At 35.0% G+C, this 26872-nt stretch overlaps 1 protein-coding gene across 1 annotated transcript in view; it reads right to left on the bottom strand.

The window, feature by feature from the left end:
- LOC148837442 (ephrin type-A receptor 5-like) overlaps positions 1-26872 on the bottom strand; it is a 92099-nt gene that overhangs the window by 9585 nt on the left and 55642 nt on the right. Inside the window, exons 4-12 of the mRNA XM_088910251.1 lie at positions 26578-26702; positions 23794-23953; positions 22174-22276; positions 15718-15785; positions 7585-7710; positions 7291-7476; positions 5226-5287; positions 4366-4575; positions 3444-3593 (exon numbers count right to left, since the gene is read on the bottom strand). Coding sequence (XP_088766377.1) covers positions 3444-3593; positions 4366-4575; positions 5226-5287; positions 7291-7476; positions 7585-7710; positions 15718-15785; positions 22174-22276; positions 23794-23953; positions 26578-26702 — 1190 coding nt within the window. The remainder of the gene's footprint in view (positions 1-3443; positions 3594-4365; positions 4576-5225; positions 5288-7290; positions 7477-7584; positions 7711-15717; positions 15786-22173; positions 22277-23793; positions 23954-26577; positions 26703-26872) is intronic.

Below are 26872 nucleotides of genomic sequence, written 5' to 3'. Positions count from 1 at the left end.
TTCTGTTCTCATTTGTAATGCACGAAACACACTTTGAAACTACAAAAGGACATTAAGTCAACAAAATACATATAAAAACATACTGTCAAATCACATAATAACAGAATAAGCTAGAACAGATACAGTAGGGTCTACAATACTATAAAGGCACAAAATAGCAAAGGAAGGGAAATAGAGTAAAATAGAGGAAGAGGGGAGTCAATCTATTCAAGGGTCAGAAAAAAGAAAAAAACACATAATCGTAATAAATGGTCAGGCATACATGCCATTCAAATTAAAATAATTAATAAAAGGCAGCAAAGTGTCCTGTAATGTCGACCTTTGATTATTTATAGACATCACAGATTTCTCAAGTAAAAAACAATCTTGATGTCCACTGTGAGAGTGAAATCTTTTTATACTTCCAGTTTAATAATATAATCTTTTAGCTATGGTACATGACAGTAAAATTTGGACACGGATTTAGAGGTTTTGAATTTACAGAAGTCTCCAATAAGACATGACGCAGGGTCAAGTGGGATACACTACCCAAGAATGCCAGACAGGAGTAGATGTAATTGAGACCAAATTGAAAAACAGAATTGCATTTCCAGAAAGCATATAGGTGATTGTCAGGTACTAATTCGCTACAGTGTTGACATATTTCAGTGTAAACAAGTCCTATAAGAAAAAGTTTTCTTTGAGTGAAATGTGTGGTGTAAAACTCACTAAAAAGCTTTATTTTTGAGTTAATCAAGCATTTAAATGTTAACGCATAAAGTCCAGAATTCTACGGAAGTATCTGAGGAAAAATCACAAGCCCAGCTCCTAGGTAGATATTGCAATGTCTAATGCAGCCAAGACTCTATATATTTTTTACATGTGCCCATTTCGTCACAAATCATATGTATCAATTATATATATATATTTGATAGAAATATATCAGTTTACTTTGAACAATAAGGTAATACTGACAATAAAGTAATGTTTTGTTTTAATGACTTGATATAACTGTTCTTTGTGAAAAGGAATAAAGTTAAGCTAATTTTGAAATAAAATAATTGTTGTCAAAAAGTTTACAAGCTGTATAACGCCTCTTGAATTGCAAATTGGGAAATATACAGTATATAAGGTTTCTTATTAATCATAAATTAAGGGTTATAGGAAAAAGCAAGGAGAATAAAATCTGTTGTTTGTAAATTTGATGGATTGTACTGTAAACCTTGCTTCAGTTGTGGATTAGATACATGGATTTTTTAAACAATCTAATTTTTAGTAGAATTGCCAAGAAGACGAAGAGGTTAGTTGAACTGGGCTATTAGACTATTCTAATTCCAACAAACAGGGTGTATCCAACTGATTCTGGTTAAACCATTTGAGTAAAAAGTGGAATTTGATGGAAATTGTATAAAGGAGAAGGTTTGTCCTAACAGGCCATTTTGTTTTTTATCCTTTTGGGAAGCACAGAAAGTGTATAATTAATCTGAGGAAGTATGCTCATTTTTACTGCAGCAATACAACTCATAAGGGAGATACAATATTGCAATATTACAGAATCAAGAAAAGGTTCAAATGTGCCACATCACACAGATTAGGGGAGCTTTTTAAACCAGGTATCTACAACTAGAAGTGTTCCACATAAATGATAGTGAGTTGGCTAGAGAACTCTACTTGAACCTGTTCAATGGTATAATTTCCAATTTGCACCAGTTACCTTTATATCCTGAAATGTTACCAAGAGCATTTATGAGTATAAGAGATGCAGGAAGAAATTCAAGGACTCTGTAGATATCTGTAGAGTATCATATGCATACATATTAATCTTATGTTGCATAGATCCTACAGAGTTACTGATAATGGAGTCAGATTGTCTGATTACTAAAGCTAATGGTTCAATAAAAATAGCAAATTACAGAGGAAAGAGAGGGGCAATCCTGTGTGATTCTGCAGCAGAGTGTGAAAGGACTGGAAATTTTGCCATTAGTAATGACTGAGACTTTAGGAGAGTTTTATACAGTTTGAATCCCATGGATAAAGCCAGGCTCAAATCCCTTTGTGCCACATTTCTGAAAAAGAAAACACAGGCTGACTCTATCAAAAGCCTTCTCTGCATCTAGCAAGACCATATCAGTAGGGGAGGCCAGTTTGGATGGAGTGATAGATCAAATTAACTAAGCGTCTAGTATTAGTTGAAGCTTTTCTTCCTTTGAGGAAGCCAGTTTGATCTGAATGAATTAATTTTTGAATCTCTCAGTCGAATCTGTTAGCAAAGACAATACAAATCAATTTATTGTATTGTATCCAAACGCTTAATGGATGGTAACTTGAGCAAAAGAATGGGTTTCTATCTTTTTTTAAAAATGAAAGAAACTAAAGCTATATTCAGATGTTCAGGGAGTGTATTTCTAGTGGCAACAAAACTTAAATTAAGGCTGGTAATAAGGCTGGAAATAGAGACACCAAAAATGTTTTCAAAATTCTACAGGAAAACCATCCATCCCAGGTGATTTCCCATTAGGCATGGTAAAGAGTATTATATACTTCATCCAGTAAGAAAGAAAGTCAGATTAATATTTTTTTATGAAATGACTGTATATCTGAGTCATTAGACACATGATCTGAACTATAAACATTAGAGTAAAACTGTATAAAAGCTGAATTAATCTCATTTTGGTTAGTGATAGGAGTTCCATTCTCTTTAGTTAAGGAGCAAAGAATGTTATTTTCCACATTTCTCTTCAATTGTTTGGCCAGCATTCTGCCCGACATTTCATCCCATTCGAACTGCATAGAATGGGTCCTTCTACTTTATAAGTAGAAAATAAGTTTCTTCAATTAGTTTAGCACTCAATTTGTATCTGATTCTCAAAAATAGTATAGTTTTCCTTTAAAGGAAAGTTAAAGTTCAAAGCGAATTGCAGGCTTTTTTCTTATTGAGCATTGTTGCTCTCAATGAAAGTTCTGTGCTCAGTGTATACTGTATAGGGTTTTGTAAAAATGGAGTACAGTTGTTGCCTCAGACCAAGTGGTTTAGGTCAAAACTGGGGGATTTGACTAAAACATGCAGGAAACTAAACAGTATGCAGGAAAGAAGAAGCATTCCTTTGATGAGTGTAATGTCAGAAAGTGTTAATTAGGTTTGGGAGAAAAGTGTAATTAGACCTCCAAAAAAGAAATAGATATGAAATTTCTTTCCATCTGTTACACACCTGTTTACACACCTTTTTATATTCTAATTTTATCTTTTGATTGCAAAAGGAGCAACACCTCAGGACAACGTGACTGCCCTCCTATTTTCCATAAACACAATGTTTATTCAAAAACATTATCGCAAAGATGATATTATGTAAGAGACTGCAGTACATTTAAAGTTGACAAGAATACCAATGACAGCACATACAGAACCAATTGCTCCAAAAAACAAACAAGCAAACAATCACCAACAGTAGATAAAAAATACTCACATCTTGATTACTCATTTCCCAGTAAGGTCTTTCCCCATAGGACATCACTTCCCACATGACAATCCCGTAGCTCCACACATCACTGGCAGAAGTGAACTTCCGAAATGCAATGGCCTCTGGAGCTGTCCATCTGATTGGAATCTTGCCCCCCTTTTTAATAATAATAATAAAAATAGATTCATTCCAAACCACTACTGTACTGCTGAAGAGAGATTTTTTTTAACACCTGCTTGCAGCAATGAGAAAGAGATGTAGAAATTTCAAATAAACACAACTGACAGGAGGCACCCTGTCACAAGGAAGAGAAACCTGCAAGTACTAGCAGGCACACTGCTAATTGGATGTCCTCGAGGTTTGCCTTTCAAAAACTGACGGAGCTCTGTATTGCCTCCAGAATCCACATCTTAATTTGCAGGTTTGGAAGCGATGGCAGGCAGATAACACAAATACAGTACAGTGGGTCTCTTAAAATTGTGTATACAGCAGCAAACAAGTATTGAACAAACCATATTCACAGTTAATGCCAGCAGTCTAATTATTCAGTCTTATAATAAACTTCCTTGACTGATTTTTCTGAATAATTCCGTTAATATCAGTCACACTTTCCCCAATCCAATTCAAATGTAAAAAAATAATTTAAATCAAATAAAAAATTGCATGTGAACAGAACTGCTCAAGAGCAGTGTCAATTTGCAGTATTTTCCAGCTTTATGAAATACACAACATACTACAGTATCTAAACAAATATTCTGTCCAGCTGTTATGGGAAAAATAAATAATTCTAAAGAAAGACAAAGAATCATAGAAAAGTGGAGTACAATAGGAAAAGGAGGTTAGGATATGTTCTAATAATAATGGTGACTTAAAAATGAAAAAAGATTCAACCTAATTTTAACCACAGTCATATTTTTTGCGGACATACCCTTGTTGTGTAGGCTGCTTCTGGATCATCCTCTAAGACACGAGACAGGCCAAAATCTGAGACTTTACACACAAGGTTACTGTTGACCAGAATGTTTCTTGCAGCAAGGTCTCTGTGCACATAGCCCATGTCAGACAGGTATCTCATCCCTGACGCAATCCCTCTCAGCATCCCCACCAGCTGAATGACTGTAAACTGTCCATCATTCTTCTGCCGGTAAATACAAAAAAATGTTACAAAAATGTACTTTATAAAAATAAGAAACATTTTTATCATCAGAAATACACTTCAATATTCAGTTTAAAATATTCCTATTTTTGCTCCAAATCTATTGTACACCCGCACACATACAGTACAGTGCACATGTAGGCGTATAGGTATATGAGAGGGTAGCAAGGTGATTCAGCGTGTTATGAGCAGGGTACTTATAACACCAGGATCTAGGATTTGACACCAATCAGCTACTCTAAGATGTGGTTCTTGCTTTTTTCCATCTGGTGAAATATGCTAAGAACTTCAAATCAGCTGCAAGGTCAGTGTCTGTGACCTTGGACTGTTGAACAATCAGTTTGCCTTCTCTTTCATTTGACATTAGTTTGGTCACTTTTGTCTGCGTAGCTCCTTAACTTTTTCAGTACTGCTTTTAACATATACTATATCACACATTATGAATATACAGTACATGTAAAAAAACATTTATATACTGTATATATACAAACCTAAAGAAAAAATGTTAATTCTATAATCCAGTGTCATTTATAAAATAAGTAAAGACATTTACCAAATAGAGTTCATTAACATCCAGCCTCAGTTTATCAGGATATGATCAGCATTAATACTTAATATAATGAAAATATTACCTTCAAAAAGGTATCAAGAGATCCATTTTCCATGTATTCGGTTACAATCATTACAGGTTTGCCTGAGGGGAAAAAGAAATAAAGGTTATAAATACACAAAGTGTATGTGTTCCAAATATTAAATTACTTACATAAAATGAACAACTATGAAAAATCTAATGTGTATTAATTACAATACATGTTTAAAAGATGACACAAAACCCAGTGGAAACCTTAAAATATCAGTATACTCAAACAGTGAAGGATAGTGGTATCCTATCCAGGGCTTGGCAGGGATTGCAGAACACTTATCCAAGAACGGGACTATTTTTAAAACATATGTTGTGTTTGATTTCTGATATTTACAGGCATTTTCACATTCTACAGTGTACAATATCTTGAAACATAGGTAAATGTGAAATGAATTATAGAAAAATCCATTTTTATATGTGGTGGCACTTTTGTTGTCTTAGGTCTAATATACTTTATACACATTCATACCCATCCCTTACCAAGAATAAGTGTTTTTTTTTATAATGAAACGATCAAGACCATTATCCAAATATGTACACCTTTCTACAAGTTAAACTATGCTTACAGAATTAGCCACAAAAGATGTGAGTATTGTGATTATCTGAATTGGACTATTTAACACTAGCAACACAGATCAGTGATTGTGAGTATTCATGCCCATAGAATAGTGTGCCTTACATTTTCTACCTGTTATGGATTTAAATAAGTACATTTGGTTCACATCCTAAGAGCGCAATTATCACACCATGCTTGAGCAAATGTTAATGCGGATATACAGTACACTCACAGAACACTTACAAAGTGTATTAATAACTCATTTTCCACTAGCTTGCTTGTGTGATAAGAGATTAATTAACACAGGAACCTCCTAAGATTTGTTTTTACATTTCCATGTTAATTTTATAAAGACCTATGTAATTGATTATCTCTGTAGAAGAATAGTGACCAAAGAAAGACTACAAAATGCATTACACAATCAACTATTTCACTAGTTACATCAAAGCAAAGTACTCTAATAAAATAAAAAGAATTCAATATGCTCAATACACATCAATAATATAATAATGGATCATAATAAATAACAAATTAAATAATAAACATTAAGAGATTAACAAGGATTAAATATTAAAATATTAAAGGATCCTTGGGGATGATATTTCTTTAGATTACTACATTGAAGAAACACAAAAATATTTAAAAAGATTAATTAATAGATTCACTTTGAAAAACAACTAACATTACTATAACACTAAATAGAAAATTAGAAGAGAATCCCAAGCTGAGTTTGAGACACGTTTTGGGAAAGTCGAGACTCCAAACATGTTTTACTGAGGACAATAAGACTAAGACCAAAAAATGAAAGAATGCATATTTGATATATTATATTAAGGAGGTATTAAATAGAAAATACTGTGTGAGAATGGTAAAATGTTATATAATGAGATCCTCTGGCTTGGTCCGTAAAGCACCAGAGTATTTGTGTATAACTCTGCATTTGACAAAAAAAGAAGATGTAAGTCAGTTTTTGTGAAGTTGTGCTTTATTGCCCAAATTAAATGTGGATAAATGCCCTTTATCTGTTATAACCCTAATCTACTCCACTTCTCCCAGAATGTGGTGATGTTACTTCAAGGACTTTTTCATTCTACCCATCTACAGTAGTTCACTAAATGCCTGTCTAATTGGAGGCCAACAAACTAGCCAGATGATCAAATCAACCTGAGTAACCTGTTGTTTTTCTTTTAAAGTAATTAAGTTTACTCAGCTGTAAATGCCTTGAGCTGAATGCCTTGAGTATATGCAGGTAAGATGAAGCAATTGGGTAAGACAACTTTTAAGTAAAATGACAGCTTTGTTAATAGTTAAAACAATTTGAGTGCGTTTATATTATTTTTCCTTAAAAAATCTTTGTTTCTAAATTTCCAATTTAGAAATACAAAAAGAACTCCAAATGTCTGCAGTGCACAGTGAAACAAAAATCTTTTATTGTGCAATGGGTTTGAAATGATGCTCCGCATTAGAGAATTCAGGATTTTCGCACTAATTTACTTACTTTTGGTCACGACCCCTTCCAAGTGGATGATGTTAGGATGATCAAATTGTCCCATGATGCTGGCTTCTCCTAAAAACTCTCTCCGCTGCTTTTCAGTATAGCCAGCTTTAAGAGTTTTGATAGCTACTGGAATCTCTCTTTTACCAGGGAGCTTTAGACGTCCACTACACACTTCTCCAAATTCACCTGGATAGGCAGATAAAAAATTAAAAAATCCTCTATCAAACAAAACACTTCAAAACAACTGAACATATGTTAACATATTAGTCAAAATATTGATTACTCTTTGCCTACCTGCTCCTATTACTCTTTCAATAGTAATACATGATGCATCAATCTCCTTTGCAAACTCGTGAACAGCTTGGTTTGGATCTTCATAAGTGTGAGGGTCAATATATGTACGCACTCCAGGCAATTTTACTGCATAAAAAGAATACATTTAAAACAGTTTCAATCATTTGTTGTCTATCTAAAAAGGTTAAATTCACCACAAAGCAAAATATAATACAAGTTCTTTTACAGAACTATTATTGTAATTAGAACCATCATGTTAAGGAACACATACAGTTATAAGGATACAAACATAAATGAATAACTATCAACTTTGAGGTTTTTTTTAAATCTGGACTTTCACAAGCTCCTGAACTAAACTCAAATCCAATCACTGACAAAATGAAAATGTACAGTTCTCTATGATCAAATACAATTGATACTAGAGAACAGTACAAATACACAAATAGTGTGAATAAATACTGATTAGATAATGCAAAATTCCATACTGAAATATTTTGGAAATAATTCAGTCTTTGATACTGTAGAGAATGAAGTCATGTTCTAGGAACCTGATGAAATATTATTTCAAATATTAGTTCTATGCTATTGTTAGGGGTCTGTTACCAACAAAATTATATTAAACTGCACAATTCAGCTTCTGCAAATGCGTGGATTAACCCGTCAACAAATGGAATATTTCACAAAACAATTTCTGTTAACAATGTAAACACCAACTTAACTTCATATTCTGTATATAATGCCAAATTGTACATATGACACATTCATGTCTTTATCCATGAACTGTGGTAGACAACTAATAAAAAATACATCTTTTCCACATTGCTTAAAATCTTGTGTCTGTTTCTTGAAGGATCAATATAGTTTTTCTGTTCAGTGCATGACATTTAGCTTAATTGTGCCGCCTGGGTGGATGTAAACAGATCAATACTTCTATACTGAGTGCATTTTCTTACTGAAAATCTATTGATATTGTACCTCATCTCCACAAATCATACAAGTAAAAGCTTTATTAACCTATAGGTAGGAGGAAAACAATTATAAGCAAACCCGTAACTCTGCACTGTTAGCTATTTCAGCTGCACTATAGCTAATCTATGCTGGTAGTTGAATGTTCTTAACCTTAAAATGCTCACAATTAACATATTGGAAAAAAAACATACAATGCTCATATACAGATGCAGCCATTCAAAATGAGCGGTAAAAACCCGTGGTACAGTAACCAACCCGCAGGGCACTTCAGGGCACCGCGGTAAGTGATTGGATGGCCAAAATGACCGACAGGGGCACTCGTGGTGCATTGGTTGGTAGTGAAAAGATTTAATCATTTAATGTCTTTACTGTGCACATTTCAATCCGCTTAGTTTTGAATATTTATATGGAATTTTACCACTAAAGGGAAATTTTAGTAGCTGAGCATAAAAAGAAGAGGAGCATAACGCATCTGAAGGTCATAAACGATATTAATTTAGGAACATAAACATTACTGTATGTACATAAACTGTACTGTGTATGGCTGGTCTTGATAGTTTAAAGAAAAAATACACACCAGTCTTCCATTTCTCCCTAAACATTTTAAGCATGAAAGTTTTATGAAACGGTACCCAAATATGTGATTGCTGTATAGAATGAATTTTAATTTTTAAAAATTATTTAACACGAAAATTAAGCTGTTTACATCTTCCGCCTGAGAACAGTCACCCGTTGCTACCCAACGCAGAAACACAGCCACTAACTAGCAAAGAGAGGACATTAGCTAGCCAATATGATAAAGAAATAAATGATTATTTTGTTTATTTCTTTTGCACATTTATTTGAACATTTCCATCGATTGTACAAGCACTTGGAAACTGTCCAATCCCTAGTTCATCAAGCATTTACCGGTCTGGCGCCGGTCTGTGTCTTCTAGGATATAATGCCAGCGAACTCTTGTTTTTATGTCCACTATAACTACGCTGGGCAAACGTTCCGAGGTCAAATTCTTCCAGCACGGGGGTACCTTTAAAGCGGAGACGACGGCACCGAAATTTTTTGGCGCGCCTTCTCTTTAAAGCCCTGGCCAAATATGAAGACAGTACGTACAGTTATAATTCAAACGGAATTAAAAACTACACATCCCAGTTACCATGGTGGTGCTTGTGATCATTGCGTTTAACCAACAAAACAGGGCGAAAAATCAGGCACATGACTTTGGGGCAGAGTTTCGAAAGCTTAACCTATCAGCAACAAAGCGAAATTTACACGATAGGCTACCTCAAACTGTCAGTTACACGACTGTGTATGTCGCTTAAGCCACTCCTATTTGGCATTTTAGTTATGGAGGCGAGAAGACGCCCCCCCCCCCCCCCCTCTGGGTGTCTGATTTGCCACCATCTTTAACTGTTCGGTGTCTGAATCGCAGTAGCTACGCATACGAAATAAAGTTAATCCCAACTACAAAACATATATTTTTGTGGTAAGAGGGCGCAAAACATCAGTATTTACTGCTATTAATTACTGTACGATTTATAGTTGAAATCTGAGCCTAGATATAAAATTAGATATAAAGTTAAAATCTCGACAAAGCAATGTAGGAAATACAGAGAAAATAAATCCTTTCTGACATCTAAAATCAGTTTCGATCAAGGTCTCTAAAACGAACAAGAAAAAGAGGATTTTCGGAGGGCAATTACGCTGTGTTTATATAGAATAACTGATTTATGAGCAATCTAATTTCTTGTTCGTTTAAAACAGTGAAATGTCAGCTGCAAAAGATCGCACCAGAAACAGCACTCTCTCTGCCTGTCATAGACGTTCAGGAAAGGCTGAATGAAGTCATGTCAAGTACAATAATTCGGTGATCAATAATAACAGTTGTAGGACAGTATATAAGGAGGATAAGGATTTTGAAGTTGACTCGAAATCTGATAGGTAACCAGTGCAAGGACTTGAAAACAGGTGTAATGCATCCCTGATAGGATTCTTGCTGTCATATTCTGAACATATTGAAGATTGCTCAGTGTGGATTTAATTTCCCCAGTGAACAGGATGTGCATTTATTAATTCTAGAAAAAAAGCCTTTCTTGATTTCTCTAGTTCTTAGTTTCTCTAGTTCCCTTTAAAATAAACTATTATTCCACAATGCAGAGTATTACATGGCCAGTATTTACACATGATATTTGTGATTTAAAGAAATTAACACAAGCAGCTTTTGGAGATTTAAGTGTTGGCTGAGTTATTGCAGGATAAAAGACTAGAGATGTTGGCAAGAAGAAGATAATTTGGGGAAAGCTGAGGAATACACTTATAACAAGAACACTTCCTAATGGGGTTAGGCATACTTTTGATGAAGATGATGAAGTTAACAGACTATATGTTTACATAGATACTAAAATAAGGATTGTATTTTAGATTATGTGTAGTTGCTGGCATTGAACTGTGTGTTGGATGCACATGAATTGAAGGAATGGGCAAACATAGCTGATGCGGATCCACAGAGCCAGCATATTAAGATGTTTATAATTAGAGGCAATTTGTTTAAATAACTAGGTATGGATACTGATGTGCAAGAGAGGTGGAAAGGCTGTTTCCTTAAGCCAGCACTATAAAATATTTTATTCTCAGTGAGATGCTGCCATTTCATAGTGGGTTTCTAACACTGTGTATAGTTCCATCCACACAGTGCCTTTACTTCCATCCATTTCTAATCTCTTTATCCAGTACAGAGGATTTGGAGCCTATCCCAGTAAACAACGGACACAAGGCAGAATACACCCTGGACATAGCGCCAGTCCATCACAGGACAGACAGACACAAACACACACACACCAGGGCCAGTTTTCCCATAAACCAATTAACTTACCAGTATGTTTTGGAGTGCGAGAGGGAGTCATATCACACATATGGAGAAAAACCATGTAACCCAGAGAGAACATGTAAACCCCACACACACAGGATGGCAGGAATTGAACCTAGGACCCCAGTGCTGCAAGATAGCAATGCTAACCACTTCGCCACCATTATAAATGGATGGATATCTTAGTTATCTTTCTAGTTCACAGGTTTGCATGCATAATTTAATTTTGAAAGCCACTGAGACATCAGGTACTACTGTTGTATTTATGAAAAAGAAACAAAACAAAAAACATACTAACAACTGTGCCATCCTACTCCTTAGTTAATACATTTTATTATTCATAAACAGTTAACATTGTTAGCAAAATATTTTGAATTATATTTAACCCTATTTTTTCTTTAGTTTTGTATTTAACTTATTATATGATAGTCAGACTTAATGTATATTTGAACAATGAAAATATATTTTTACAAGATGCGGGGGAAAGTGCAACAGCTTATTAACAGTGCTAAATTTAATATTATTGATTGCTAATAGTTTATGCTAACACCTAACTTTCTTAATTAGATGTATTTAAAACAGTGAACTAAGTGTAACATACTATTCAGAAATACAATCGAAAATAGTTTTGTGGTGTTTGTATGGATGAAACGTTTCTAAAATGTATAACGTAACAAAATTAAAGACGATTAAAATCTGTAATCTTTCCACTTGTAATGTCATTAGACAGAACAACATGTTTCTGGTTTGTTTTAATTAGTTAGTATTAGTTAGTAGTTAGTAGTTAGTAGTTTTAATTTAATTAGTATTGCAATTCGCACTGATTCCCTTGCGAAGATATGGACTTAAGAATATTCGTGCCTGGTCAAAAAATGGCATTAAGCACTTAAAATTAATATGGTTAATAATAGTAAACTGTAACATGCTGTAACAAGATCGGTTAAACTGCGAAGAAAATGCTTTCAGAGAAAATGTTTCAGGTGTGAAGAACATAGATCTCCAATGCAATTTCAACCAAACCTGTTCCCACACACCCTGCCCCCACTACCATTAGAATATACACAAAGCACTGAAATCTTTCGAGCTAATGATCAGGTGACCCGAGAGAGAGCGAGAGAAACACCAAGGGGTGCGGAACCAGGGAACTATTTACATGGAAAACGGGCGATCTCCCCAGACTGTCCGCCCGTTTCACTGTTACCTGGATACCTCTTTATTTAGAACTCACTAACACTGATTTTTAGTTTAGAAGGATTCAAGTAGGGTTTTAGATGAAAGGCAGCGACCTTAATCAAGCCCAAATCATAATTGAACCCATTCAGAGCCTACATTACATTTTAGCGTTTCATTCTGAGCAGAAGACCCTCACACCTGAAGAAGGCTTGCGTTTTCTCTCTTCTCTTTTAAGCATGTGTACAATGTGTAATACAATTACAATGTGTAATTACAATGCTGTAATACAATTTGAATCGTATGAGGGTGGGGGAGGTGTCTTTCGCTGGAAATCTCGCCTGCTTCTACTTTACGAGTACAACCCCCTCTCTGCCGGAGTGCTGGCTGTGACTAATTAAACCGGTTTCACAGGTTTCAATCACAGACCATGTGACATGGGAGTCAGGAAACTAACACACAGCGCCACCGGATTTGATAACGCTATAAAAACGCTATAAAATAATGTGACTAGGCACAGAACAAGTTTACAGCACAGTACAATAATAAATGCTGACCATGACTTTAGAAGCATAAATTGCCTTACACTCAATTTAAACACAAGCTGTCTTTAGCCCTCTAAGCTGGTTCATACAGAAATGTAGAGATCCAGGCTCAGAACACACAGCTTCATTAGCGAATACATATGCAGGACAACTAGAGAAGACGTTTTACAGAGGATGGATTTTTAGAAACATCCCATCAGTGACATCACTGAAGTCAACTCCTAGGTACTGTAACTGTCGTGTGGATAGTTTCACAAGAATCAGACAAAGGTTTAAGCATCGCTTGTTCTAGATAAAACTGCAAAAAAAAAACAACAACCCATAATGTACTTCTTTGCGGCTCTGTTTGCCCAAATCATATATTCACAACGTGAAATCTAGAAAATAATATTACGTAACCAAAATCCGCAATATGGAAACAGAACCTGTGTAATTGTTGATAGATGATGTACTCGTAACATTTTTTCAAGACGAACTACAACATTTAAAAAATGACTTGTATGTACTTGATATCTCTAATCAATCCACGGGTCCCAGCACAAAACGAAACTAAAACGCATACCGTTTCGCGCTTCTTATTAGTTGCTCAAAAGTAATTTGACCGTATGAAATGCATAATATAAACCTAGAAACATATACGTGAGCAGTACTTAAGCACTGTAGTATCGGTGTTAAGACATACCTCTCAAATACTGTAAATCAAGTTAAAAATATCTCAAGACCGATTCTGGTCATAATGAAACCATGTTTCGTGTATGTTTTCTTTAAAGTACCGAGACCAGCCATATACTGTATGTTTATGTTCCAAAATTAATATTGTTTATGGCCTTCACACGCGTTGCAGTATGCTCCTATTCTTTTTATGCTCAGCTACTAAGATTTCCCTTCAGTGGTAAAATTAGATATGAATATTCAATACTTAAACGGGCACAGTTAAGACATTAAATATACATATACATACTGTATACAGTACAGTTTTCATACGGCAATATGTTTATGTTCCTAAATCAATCTCTTTTATGAGCATGTGAAAGGCATGGTGAATCGATTCTCAAAAATTACTGTACTTTGCATGATTGGAAACAAATGCGTGATTGCGAAATGCTGTGGTGTTACTTTTACAAAGACAGTCAATGAAAAAAAGAATGTTGACCAGGGCAATACTTTGAGTTTACACTTACAGCTTGTCCAAGGTCATTCATTATTAATACTATTAGTAATATCTTCGTTAAAGACTTTGATGGCCACAGCTCAAACATGAGAGGTTGAGCTTTATTAGCTCCACCTTGCGGAAATTCCGGATACTATTATTTTGCTTGTCGTATTATAGGAGAATTTACGGTAACTCGCGGTATTTACCGGTAGCTTGCGGTAGACTGCGTACAGCGTACCGCAAAATAATGCGGTATCGCCCGCGCATTTTGAATGGCTGCATCTGTATTTAAATATCTGAAACACCAGAGGTGTATTTCTATATCTATCTTTTTAGTTAATGTTAAACTTTAAACAATCCGATAAACGTTACAATATTCTCAATTCAATGCATTTTGTTCATAATGCCTCAACAATTAATTAAATGCAGCATTGGTGTAATACTCACTTCACTGTAGTTTGTACAGGAACTGTGTAACTTAGTCTAAAGTGTCTGATGGTTTTATTAATAAAATCTACTATATCAGAGATATCTAGGTGGCTTGTTGCAATCTGGAACTCTTAGTTCACACTTGGGCACTACCATTAAAGACAAGGTTTATCGTAATTAGAACTGTCATGTTAATTTAGTCTAGTCCTGAAGGACTAAGAAAACACAATATCTGTAACTAATGATACCGTAATTTCTTTTGTACTTCTTTTGTTTGTTGCAATTGACCACAAGTCTCTAAATAAGATACGCAGAATTACTGAAATACACTTTTAGTTACAAAAAGGCTGTCCGACTGACTATATTTTGTCCTTGTGAACAATGATAGTCAGTTCTAGTGTACTGTGATAAAGTGGACATTATAACATGGTCTTGTTAACAATGAATAAGCAAAAAATGAAATGCATATTATCTCGCCATCTAACACTTAACTTAAAATAGAAAAAGTAAGCACCTGATCTATTAATCTGCCTTTATATCATGTTAAAGTAAGCAGAAGTATCCTGGGTGGGATGCAAAGTTACTGTATTACTCCCTATATAAAATAACCCTGGTTATAGAACACAGTTGTATTTTGCATAATAATTATATACTAATGTAACTGTAATGTAAATGTGTAGATTCTTTACAGTTTTCAGACTTGTTATATTAAAAGTTAGTTGTTTTAGTTCTGTTGTATATTTAATATAGTGAACATGTTTGTTTTATGTTAATTTAGTATGTGTTTTTAATGAAACACTTCATGTGTACAAGAAGAAAGAAGTTATAAATATAGTTAGAGACCTCCTTATTTCAGTAAAAATAAAATTATAGTTACACCAGGGATATTAGAATATAAATTAAAGGGCTGTAATGATAATATTTGACTGGATATGGACATGTAACAAAAAGAGGCCTGATCTATAAGTAAAATATCCAGCTTATTTGTTTTTCAGATGACTTACTATGACCATTGTGAAAGTGCATCTTTTCTTCCTCTGGATCCTGCTTGGCCTTACTGTAGCCACAGCGCCTATAAAACAAGTAGAGTACATCATTTTAAAAAGGGAAATCTTTCCACAATCCTTTTCCACGTACTGGTAACCAGCATGAATCTAAAATGAGCTCTTCTCGGAAATGTTGCTGTAGTCTGGCTGCAGTATGTTTATCTGTCACTGTTAACACAAAGTAACACACATTGTAACATAAACTATAAGATTGTAAGGGAGTGACTTGCATCTTATCTTTGAACTTTTTAAAATCCTTTGTTACAGACATTGTCACATTTGTGTCTATTGAAGCAGTAATTTGTGATGAAATTCAAACGTTGTAACGATGCTATAGGAAAACTGTTCAAGTGTGCCAAGATATTAAAAATAAAGCACCCACATTTTGGTAGAAATATCCAAATAATTTTTTATTTGCCGACGCAATGGATTGGAATGCAATTGCATTGTATAAGACTATAATATTGTATAAGATCTTAATGTATATATTTTTTTTATTCCTGCAAGATTTCAAAGTGGACAGTTCCTATTAACACATTTTTTTTTCAGTTGGAATTATAGGAATGGCAACAGAGATACGGATGTGAGGGCACTAAGCATATGCAGCATAGCATTATGGGATGAATACAATTATTTTAAAATACACTTGAGTTAAGTGTTTTATTGGAATATTGATGTTCAAATCACGGTAGAAGTCAATGAACAAAGCCTATGGCTCAGACGGTCATAAGTATATTCTGACAACAGCAATAAAATCTACAGATATTTTTAACTTTTTTCTTTCCATGACTTTGAGAACTTTTGCTCAAGACAGTCTGTGGAATGGCTACTTCTAGAATCACAGAGGGGATACATACATTGAATTACATAGGAGACTCGAGCCTGAAAATAAACACTCTGTAACCAGGAGCTGATGTTAACTGCTTTTGCTAATTTAAGATAGGAAGCCTTTATCTATGCTAACCCTAAATGAACTGAAGTTGCTGGCTTGAGGCTCCTGCTCTTTCCCCTGTGGCAAGAGTGAGTGTTCAGTTCAGCATGCTTGATGGATTGGTTAACTGCATGCCAAAAGAAAGACTCCCTCATGTTCTCCCACCATCAGCTGTATACAAGCATCTATCCCTAAGTGACATTAAAATAAAACAGTCAAATACAGTAAATTCATTTTTAATATTCATGTTGCAGATTGGCATATTTCTACAGCATTACATGGCATGCATAAATAAATTATGCTTTTACTAACCTGATAACTATCCACAGCAGAATTGAATGCTACAGTATAATGTTAAGGTGTACATGAATAACTTAAAAAACTCTTTTTGCTGTCACCTTAAAGGTTTAATGGACACACATTAAAAAGTAAATGCCATTATAAAAATCTCATTTTCTATATGTGTTTTCCTAAAATGTTTCAGGATTTGCAAAATTTTTCATCATGTGGTTTAACTGTAATTTTGTTTTGTTTGTTTTTTTGGGGTGGAGCGGTGGCTCTGTGGCTAAGGATGTGCGCCTGTGGCTAGAAAGTTGCTGGTTCAAATCCTGCAGCCGGCAGAGGAATCCTACTCCGTTGGGCCCCTGAGCAAGGCCCTTAACCCCAACTGCTCCAGGGGCGCCGTACAATGGCTGACCCCAGGCTCTCTCCCTGTTTGCGTGTCTGTGTGTCTCATGGAGAGCAAGCTGGGGTATGCGAAAAGATAATTCCTAATGCAAGAAATTGTAAAGGGTTAATAAAGTGATGTTACTATTATTATATTAATTGATTTATAAAAATGCAAGTGTGTCTGCCTTAAGAAACACATTTTGGATTTATATCCCTACTTTGAGAAACCCATCTGGCTTTCGTTACTACCTCTGTTAGCACAGAAGATGCAGACCACTTCTGGTGATTAATAAAAGAAGGCGAGCATTTGTGCAAAACATGCTTTCAAGTTTAGAATTATTGACAAAATATGGATTTACTGCCAGGAAATTTTCCGATCTACTTTTTATGCCCATCGGTAAAACACAAAAAGACACTACACTATTACCCTCTCTCTGTACACACAGATGGCTTGATTTGCAGAAAATAACTCTATACCAAATGTTCTTTATTTCTTTTTAAAGATGTTTACACTTAGACATTGTGGATTCAGAATAGAATTGAATGAACTCCAGTTTTTGAGTTTTCTGTTTTGCTTGCCAAAATGTTATAACTTTATATTTACTTCAAAAGTTGCTTTGTCCTTGAGAAGTGACAGGTCTCTTTAAAACAATGTAAGGGTTATAAGTTCTCTGCAGTATTCATGCGACTACTGTGATGTTACTGGAAGTTCTTCCAGTTTTCTTTTTGTTCTCTCTAACTCTCTGCATCTGCCACTGTGAGAACCTGACAGCATCAAATGACACATAACAGCTCACAGACAAATGGAAATAGTGAACATGCCATTTTCAAAGACAGCCAAAAAGTGAGTTTGCCTCAGAAATGTAACTGCTTTACTTTATTTTCTAAAGACATGCATTACAACACCAATATTACCTGTAACGGATATACCTGTTTGTCTGCCTGTTTGTCCATCTTTTTTCTTCCTTTCATAAACATACAGTAGCTTTTATATATTTTATACAGTACTCCTTGAAGAATTCATAGGTGTTACTGACCTACATCAATCCATTTTCTAACTGCTTTATCCAATACAGGACTGACTTGCATGTTAAAGTTAATTTAGTGATCTTGTTAGTCTGACCTTACTTGAGACCTTTATTATTAAATTTAACATATGCCCTCTGTGATTCATATATATAAACATGTACATCAAAATTAGAAAGAAGATGGACAGTACTGTAAATCAGATTTTACATAAATTCTGCTGGCAGAACAAAGAAATTGAGACTGGAACCTGAGTGAAATTCAGTGAAAAAAGTGATATTATAGGACATTTATATTGTAAATGATGAATATGTAAAACAGGATATCATTACTTGTTTGGTTTCCTGGATATTCATTGTGAATGACTACATGGTACTGGTACTACATGATGTCTACCAAAATATTTAAGATATATGGTACCTATATGAATATAATTTGTATATACTTTCTCTTTTTTCTTTGCAAGGTGAAGTGTTTAGTTAATAAAGCACCTGGAAATCACACTAGAACGTGTGATTCTAGAACGTAAAATTCTAGAATGCGCTGTCACACTTCAGTTACATAACCACCTCATGACAAACAACCTTTTCGACCCCTCCAATTTGGCTTCCGTCAACTTCACAGCACAGAAACTGCCCTGGTCAAAGTCACTAACGATCTTCTAATAGCTTCTGATTCTGGTTCTCTTTCTATACTCATCCTTCTTGATCTCAGTGCTGCTTTTGACACTGTTGACCATAACATCTTACTTTCTCGTCTTGAGACTGTGTTTGGAGTTTCTGACACTGCTCTCAAATGGTTCAAATCTTACCTCACTGATCACAGTCACTTTGTCTCTCTTAACGGGTACAGGTCTGAAATTGGTCTTGTTAAGTCTGGTGTTCCTCAGGGCTCAATACTGGGTCCCTTGCTCTTCAGCATTTACATGTTTCCACTTGGTCAGCTTTTAAGATCACATGGCCTCAGCTTCATTTTTACGCTGACGATACTCAAATATACATCCATACCAAACCTGACGCTGATGTGGCTGTCTCTATTCTATCTAATTGCATCTCTGACATAAAAATTTGGATGACTCAAAACTTCCTTCATCTTAGCTGTGACAAGACTGAAGTCATGCTTATTGGCACCCCCCATCAACTTCGTAAAGCCAGTCCTGTAACCCTATCTGTATATGGTTCTGTACTTGATTTTCAATCAAAATTGAAAAACCTTGGGGTTATATTCGATTCTGGCTTAACATTCGACCCAGCACACTGTCAAAACATCTTTTTTTCACCTCAGAAATATCGCTAGACTACGCCCTATGCTATCACTAACTGTGGCTGAAAAGCTGATCAACACATTTGTGTTCTCTCGAATTGACTACTGTAATGCTCTACTCGCTGGGGTATCTAAATCTACTCTGAACAAACTGCAGTATGTCCAAAATTCAGCAGCCAGAATCCTGACCATGTCTAGTGCAAGTGTTCACATTACTCCTATCCTGGAGTCCTTGCACTGGCTTCCGGTCAAATTCCGTGTAGACTTTAAAATCCTCATGCTCACCTATAAGGCTCTGCATGGCTTGGCACCTCAGTACCTGTCTGAACTATTATCGCCCTACTCCCTACCTCGCAACCTTCGCTCTTCTAATTCTGCTCTCCTTACTGTCCCCCAAGCCCGTCTACATTGTATGGGTGACAGGGCCTTCTCCTGTTATGCCCCCAAGCTCTGGAACTCTCTCCCCAAGGATATCAGAGTCACCTTCTCTAAACTCCTTCAAATCCAGACTCAAAACCCTCTTCTTCAGAAAAGCCTTTACTTAACTGGTTCCATTCTTCACCCCTCTGCTTTTCTTAGTACCACCATCCACGGTCTCCTCTATATATTGTAATTGTGTTTTATCTTGTGTATTCTTCTTATTTATTGTTGTTGTCATCCTGTAAAGTGCTTTGAGAAGCCACCTTAAAAGGCGCTATATAAAATAAAGTTTATTATTATTATTACTAGTGAGCGAGTTGCTAATTTCTTAGCAATGTCTAAGAGATTTTACTGTAAAATATGTTGTTAATTTCAAAACAAGATATAAAGCTGAAAAGGTTTTCATGCAGTCATTGCTTGACTTCACTTGGACTCTTTCCTCACTAAGAGCCATATACTAGGATTAGCATTATATGATTTCTAATCCAAAATAATCTATAATTTGAGGTAACAGCAGTAGCAACATGGATAGCAGCTATACATATGGTCAACATGATATACTCATGCCTTTGGTTAAGGTATAAAACAAAACGTTTAACTTTAATTGGAATGATGATAATTCAACTATCCTACTGATCCAACTTGAGGTAAAAATGAAAAAGAAATATCTCTAGAAAAAATATTATATTGGGTTTCACAAGGAAATAAAACAATACTTGGCTAATAATAATGTATAATTTACAACAAATTCCTTGCAATAACAGAAATTCAGGCCCCTGTATGAATTCTGTTCATTTGAATTAAAACTAACATTGTCTTCAAAAACATGGTCTCTAATAAAAAAAAGAAGTGGTTCACAAAATGGACTTGATTTCTGACATGTGTTAACCTACTACAGCTCTCCCTGAAAAAATGTAATAAGTAAAAAGTCGAAGAGGGTGATCTATGGGAATGCAAATATACATTTTATTGGAAAAAAGAAAAGATAATCTAAGGCATACTGGTAAATACCTATTATTATTAAATCCAGATTTACAGAAAAGTGTTCTTTTATTCTTAAAAGGAAAGCCTTTTCTCATCTTTTGTTTTAAACTGTAATTAAAATTTGTGCTGCTGGTACAATATTTTTCCAAGTTTCTGTAAATTCAAATAAAAGATGCTTTTTAGAAATATGTGGTCCTTAAATGTTATCTGAACAACGATAGATGACAGTTGTGACAGATTCCCTGACAATTCTTAGAGACTTGTCTGCCAGTTTAACCATATTTAGCCAAAAAATTAATCAGGTGATGGCCATTAATGTGTCAAAGCACACATTCTGTGATTGTTTATAAAAGATATATAATAATACCAGTTATTATTATTATTATTATATATTATTATATTATTACAAATCTGATTACCAAAAGCAAACTGAATTTTCTGCACACTGTTACTTAAAAGCTGAGCACTTTTGTTATTTTCTATTTCTCTATACAGGTATGTACATAATATCCTCAAAGGTACAACCTTTCTGCAATATGCAAAAACATAAATTTGTATTCAGTGGGATTAAAATTATTTCCAGTTGCTGGTTAACTTGAGTTTCTAAATGAAAACATGTTGGATGAGCTCAATAAGTTAAAAGTTCACCTTATGCAATGGAGCATAGCTAATTTCAAGGAGAGAAGGCAACTCACAATTATGGAAATTTAATTCTGAGTCCTCTCTTATCTACTTGAGGCATTTAATTCTCTTATTTAACGTAATGACTTGTGTGGTGATCTAAAAGTTCCTGGTCTCCACAAACAAATGGCTGTTTTCATGTGTTTAAGTAAAAGTGACTTAGCTGACATGCATCAGACTACTAAATTTTATTTTTTATAACTGACCAGAGAGCAGCCAACAGAGAAAGCAAATGATATGAAATTTGTGGTCATATGCAAGACATAAAATCCCTGATTTCACTCCAAGAGAATCATTTTGGCAAACTATTCTGAGTAGTCCCAGATTCAAGAACATTTTTTTTCTTTTTTACTGATCATTCTACCTGGGTATTGATTTTGGGCAGACATATTTATCATGATTCTAAGAAGTAGAGAATAAGAAAGTATATGGAACTTTACCTTCCACTGAGGAGAAACCCAGTAACCACTGCCAAGAGGATCACTCCCACAGTGACTGAAACAGCAATGATTGGGGTCTGGCTCTGGTCGCTAGATGCAGCTACTACTGGGGACAAGCAAAGCAAAGAGCCATGAGGTGAACACTGACAAAGCAAAAAGATCACCACTGACACCTTCACCCAGAATGTCAAAAGTAACTAAGTTCTAAAAACATTGCAGATCTTAACATTCTCCACGATTTCCTAAATTGGATACAGTTTTAGTATGGTACCTAATGTTTGCAATCATATTGATGTATACAGTATATATATAAAGAACTCTGGGATGAAGAGCCCAATATACATGTAATGTATTGTTATTCATAACGAAAGAGATGCTTTGCCTCTCCCCAGTTTTAGGAGGCCTTACCAATAAGAGTTCTAAAAATAACTTCCTCCCCCTGAGGGTTTCATATTATAAGTGCCCAATTAAATAAGAAATGCAGTTCTGGCAAAATAAAAGTCAGATGTGAATCCTTGTATACTGGGTGAAGTGCTGCAGAGAAAAATATAGGTGTTCAGTACAATAATGAAGCCACTGAGACCACTTTTCTTTCACATCTGTCTAAATATATTTGATTTATGCTGTAAATATAACTACACAGTTAAACACAGATAAACGGTATAAACTATTCTAAAAGCACTGTAAATATGATTGTTAAAGTCACAAACATTATTCTGAATGTAACAAAATCCCTATTTATTTGTACAGGGAGAAATATGAGCATAACATACTGTACATGTTTAGAAGTGCAAAAATGTTATATAAACTAATCAGCTATAACTTGTTCAATAGGATTAATGAAAAAATACTACCATGTAATGACACAATGTATGATGTATTAAATGAAGACTGCAGAAAAATGTGTAACTATCAAAAATTCACCATTATTCAGGCATGATGAAAAGGCCTTTAGTACTAATAGCGCTTCTTATGACTCCATTAATATTGTTTGCAATATCAGAACCCCTGAGAGTTTTCTTTCACTAAGGACAACATCATGCAAATTCATCCACTTCTAACTGCTATATCCAGGATAGGGTTATTGGTGAGCAGGAGCCTATCCCGATAAGCAATGGGCACAAGGTAGGATACACCCTGGATGGGATGCATGTCCAGTGCAATGTACACATAGACACAAACACAAATGCACTCAAACCAGAGCCAATTTTCCCAGAAGCCAATTAGCCTACCAGTACATGTCTTTGGATTGTGGGAGGAAACTGAAGCACCCAGGGAAAACCCACATGTTCCTGGGGAGAACATACAGTACAAACTCCACATAAATTAGAGCTCAGTAATTAAAACCAGGGACCCAGATCTGCAAGACAGCAATGCTAAACACTGTGCAATTGTGCTGTTCACCATCCCAATCTTTGACAGATATCTTTAATGGACAACTTATGTACTAGCCATGTCATCAGAGGCCACATTTGAAAGGCTTGCATAAAGCAGGTCTAGGGCTTCCTTAGTGTGTATGAGTTGATATCTTACAAGACTGTAATGTTTTCTGAAGTAGGCAAATGTTATCAAAAATACTATCCCAACACCTCTTGATTTAAAAAAATAAGAATTACTTACAAAAGGGGCTAGTTTCAAACTCAAATCTACGACTGAACTCTCCATATCCTGCTGCAGTACGAGCTCGGACTAGGAACACATAAACTGAAGCAGGCTTCAGGCCATCTGCAGTGATCTCTGTGTCCTTTGATTTTATAATGGTGTAGCTGGTCTCCTGATCCTAATACACCAAAAAAGAAGAAAAGAAAGATTTACATTACAAAGGGGCTATATATCCAACAATGTCCCTAGCCAAAGTCAAACATGGATTTACAGTTAAGACCAGTACAAAACTGGGACTAATCATTTACCTTCTGATCCTCTGGCTAAACCAAAACAATGTAATTTAGTATTTCAGTGGTTGAATGTTCTCACCGTATTTTAAACAATTTTAACATTCTTGAGAAAGTTACTATAAATACTCCTGGCACTGAAAGATTCCATTATGTACTTTTGTTGTAAGCCTGGTTGTTCCTCAAAAGCCTGATTCTTAGACAGCTAGAGCAGTTTTTACCAAATGTATGTGTATAATAGGATTCTTACTCGAGCCTTTCTCTCAGGACATGCACAGTATTACAGACAACAGAGTACAACAGATAACACCAAAAAATAGACAGTATGTTACAAAACAGTAAGTAATAAATAATGACAGTATGTACAGTACACACAATAAACAGCAATAAATATAAACAGAACAGTAAATATGTGATAGAAAGTCAAAGTGCAGAGAGCAGAGGTGCACTGAATCCTGAGGCACTGCGCAATTAACTGTTAAGGATGCACACTCCCATAGGGTAGAAGTTATTCGTAGTTCCTGTAGTCTGTGCTGGGATGGTATGGTTCCGCTTACCAGAATGCAAGGGGGAGAAGAGTTTGTGGCCAGGATGGTTGGAATCCTGAATGAGGGATTGGGCTTTATTGCGACAGGGGATGGGGTGAATCTAATCGATTGATGGTAAGTCACATCCTGTAATCCCCTGTGCTTTTGCCACAATCTTTTGTATAGCTTCTTTATCGTGTATGGTAGTATTGCCATACCATACCACCAGAGGCAGTGTTGCCACTATTGAGGACACTTTCTATGGTGCTGCAGTAAAAGTTCATGACTAGCTGCTTCCTCCTACTGCATGTCTGTAGGTACAGCAAAAAGTGGAGGCACTGTTGTGCCTTCTTCAGACTGGCTTCCATGTTGTGGAGTTGGGAGAACTGGCTGACATGTTGTGTCTTTTTAGTTAATAGAAAAGCATAGCTCGTAGCTGTGAGGTGATGTATTTAAAAATGAAGATCAATAGGACTTTGCTTTTATGTCTTTTAAAGACAATTTTAAACTCACTACAGTAGAAAGCACTCTTTTGTGCACCACAGTCCTGTTCGGAATACTGCTTTCAGCCATTCACAGCTCCATACAGATTACTAGGTGGCACTTGCATTATGTTAGATGTTACTGAAATGGTGGCTTCTGTTTTTCTCTAATTATAATTATAAACATATAAAATACATAGCCTAGCTACCATTTTAAAATGTGACTGTAAAGTGTTTTCTTAAAGAGGACTGCGTAGCATGCATGGATCCTGGATCAGAACTCAATTCTCAGAAAACAAGGAATTTCACAGAGTGACTATAAAATAATCAAAAGAACTGAAATTGTACATTTTGCAATTAGCCATTATGTTGTTGAAGCATGCACAGCTCAAAACACTTACAAGACAGTGGTGTAAATAACTGCATCTAAGTGAAGGCAGTCAGCAAGAATGGCAGTATTGGTTGATGTTTGGATATGTGTTAATATTACTTCATGTAATTCTTTAACGTGTGGGATATCAGGAAATGTAGTTTTTTGTCCATGTATTTGGCTCACGCATCAAATTAAAATCTATACACTGTGCTTAGTAAGGGATACATTTCCTGTTCCATTTTAAAGAGAACCTTTAAAAATAAAAATAACTTTAAATTGTTTTTAGAAATGTAAAATTAAAAAATTCCCCTCATAAATCCAAAGATACTGTACATATTTGTCTTTTGTCGTTGTCCCCGCTTGTACGAGTTATTAATCAAAGTATATGACTGATAGGCAGAGGAACATGCTTGTGTGAAACACGGGATGTTCCAAATTCAAATACAATCCATTCTCTTCCAAATTTGTTTAGTTAACAAATAAAGATTTTTTCAAGTATTACAGAAGTCTTTACTTGTGATAGAGTACAATTTCCAATGTATCCACTGTTTTTTACACCTACAGTAAAGCAGTTTGAGATGCTACCTTTAAATGTGCTATAATAATGATAATAATAATAATAATAATAATAATAATAACAACAATATAAAATATTACATATGATGTATTGTTTATATTTAAAACATGAAATACAATTATGATACTAATTACTATTTATACACAATCATTAATAATTCCATATATTGAAAGTAATTAAAAATAATTATTGTTATACAGTATGGTGACGTATCTCATTTGAACTCATTAATTTGGATATAATTAATTAAAGAGTTAATTTAACCTGTTGAATGTAAATATGCCAAGCAGTAACTAAGGTAACCCACAAGTATGCACTTCATGTCCACAATGTCCACAATGAACACTACCAGATTTCAGACACTGAGTACATGAACTTTTAACCCACCCAAGCACAAATGTGGCTAAATCTCAGTTAGATCAGAGCTTTCTCTTAGACGAAGGAGGCTGACAAATTCTCTCTACAGTTTGAACATGATATAAGTATTTTATAACATCATAAACTTGCCAAGAGAATAATTAATAATAGACAACAAAGCTGAAAATGTTCTTACCTTTTCAAAATATTTGATCTCATATTCCAAAATGATACCGTTGGGACGGTCTGGTTCCTGCCATGACACAAAGATGCTGTTCTTTGCAGTTTTCCCTTTTTTTACAAAGCTGACTGGCGAAGGAGCTAAAAAACAAGAAAAAGAATAACAGGTATGCTAATAGTAAAATCTTTCTAAAGAATTGCTAATGACAGTTGAAAAAACTCTCAAGAAGGTAGCATTTTAAATGTGTCTAACATTTTCTTCATGCACATACAGTATGTGCACATCTACAATATGTAGATCAGCCTATCTG

Source organism: Atractosteus spatula, chromosome 3, assembly GCF_055471065.1.
Source record: "Atractosteus spatula isolate fAtrSpa1 chromosome 3, fAtrSpa1.hap1, whole genome shotgun sequence".
Lineage (NCBI taxonomy): Eukaryota > Metazoa > Chordata > Actinopteri > Semionotiformes > Lepisosteidae > Atractosteus > Atractosteus spatula.
Note: the sequence above shows the minus strand (reverse complement) of the source record. Positions and strands in the feature narration are given on the sequence as shown.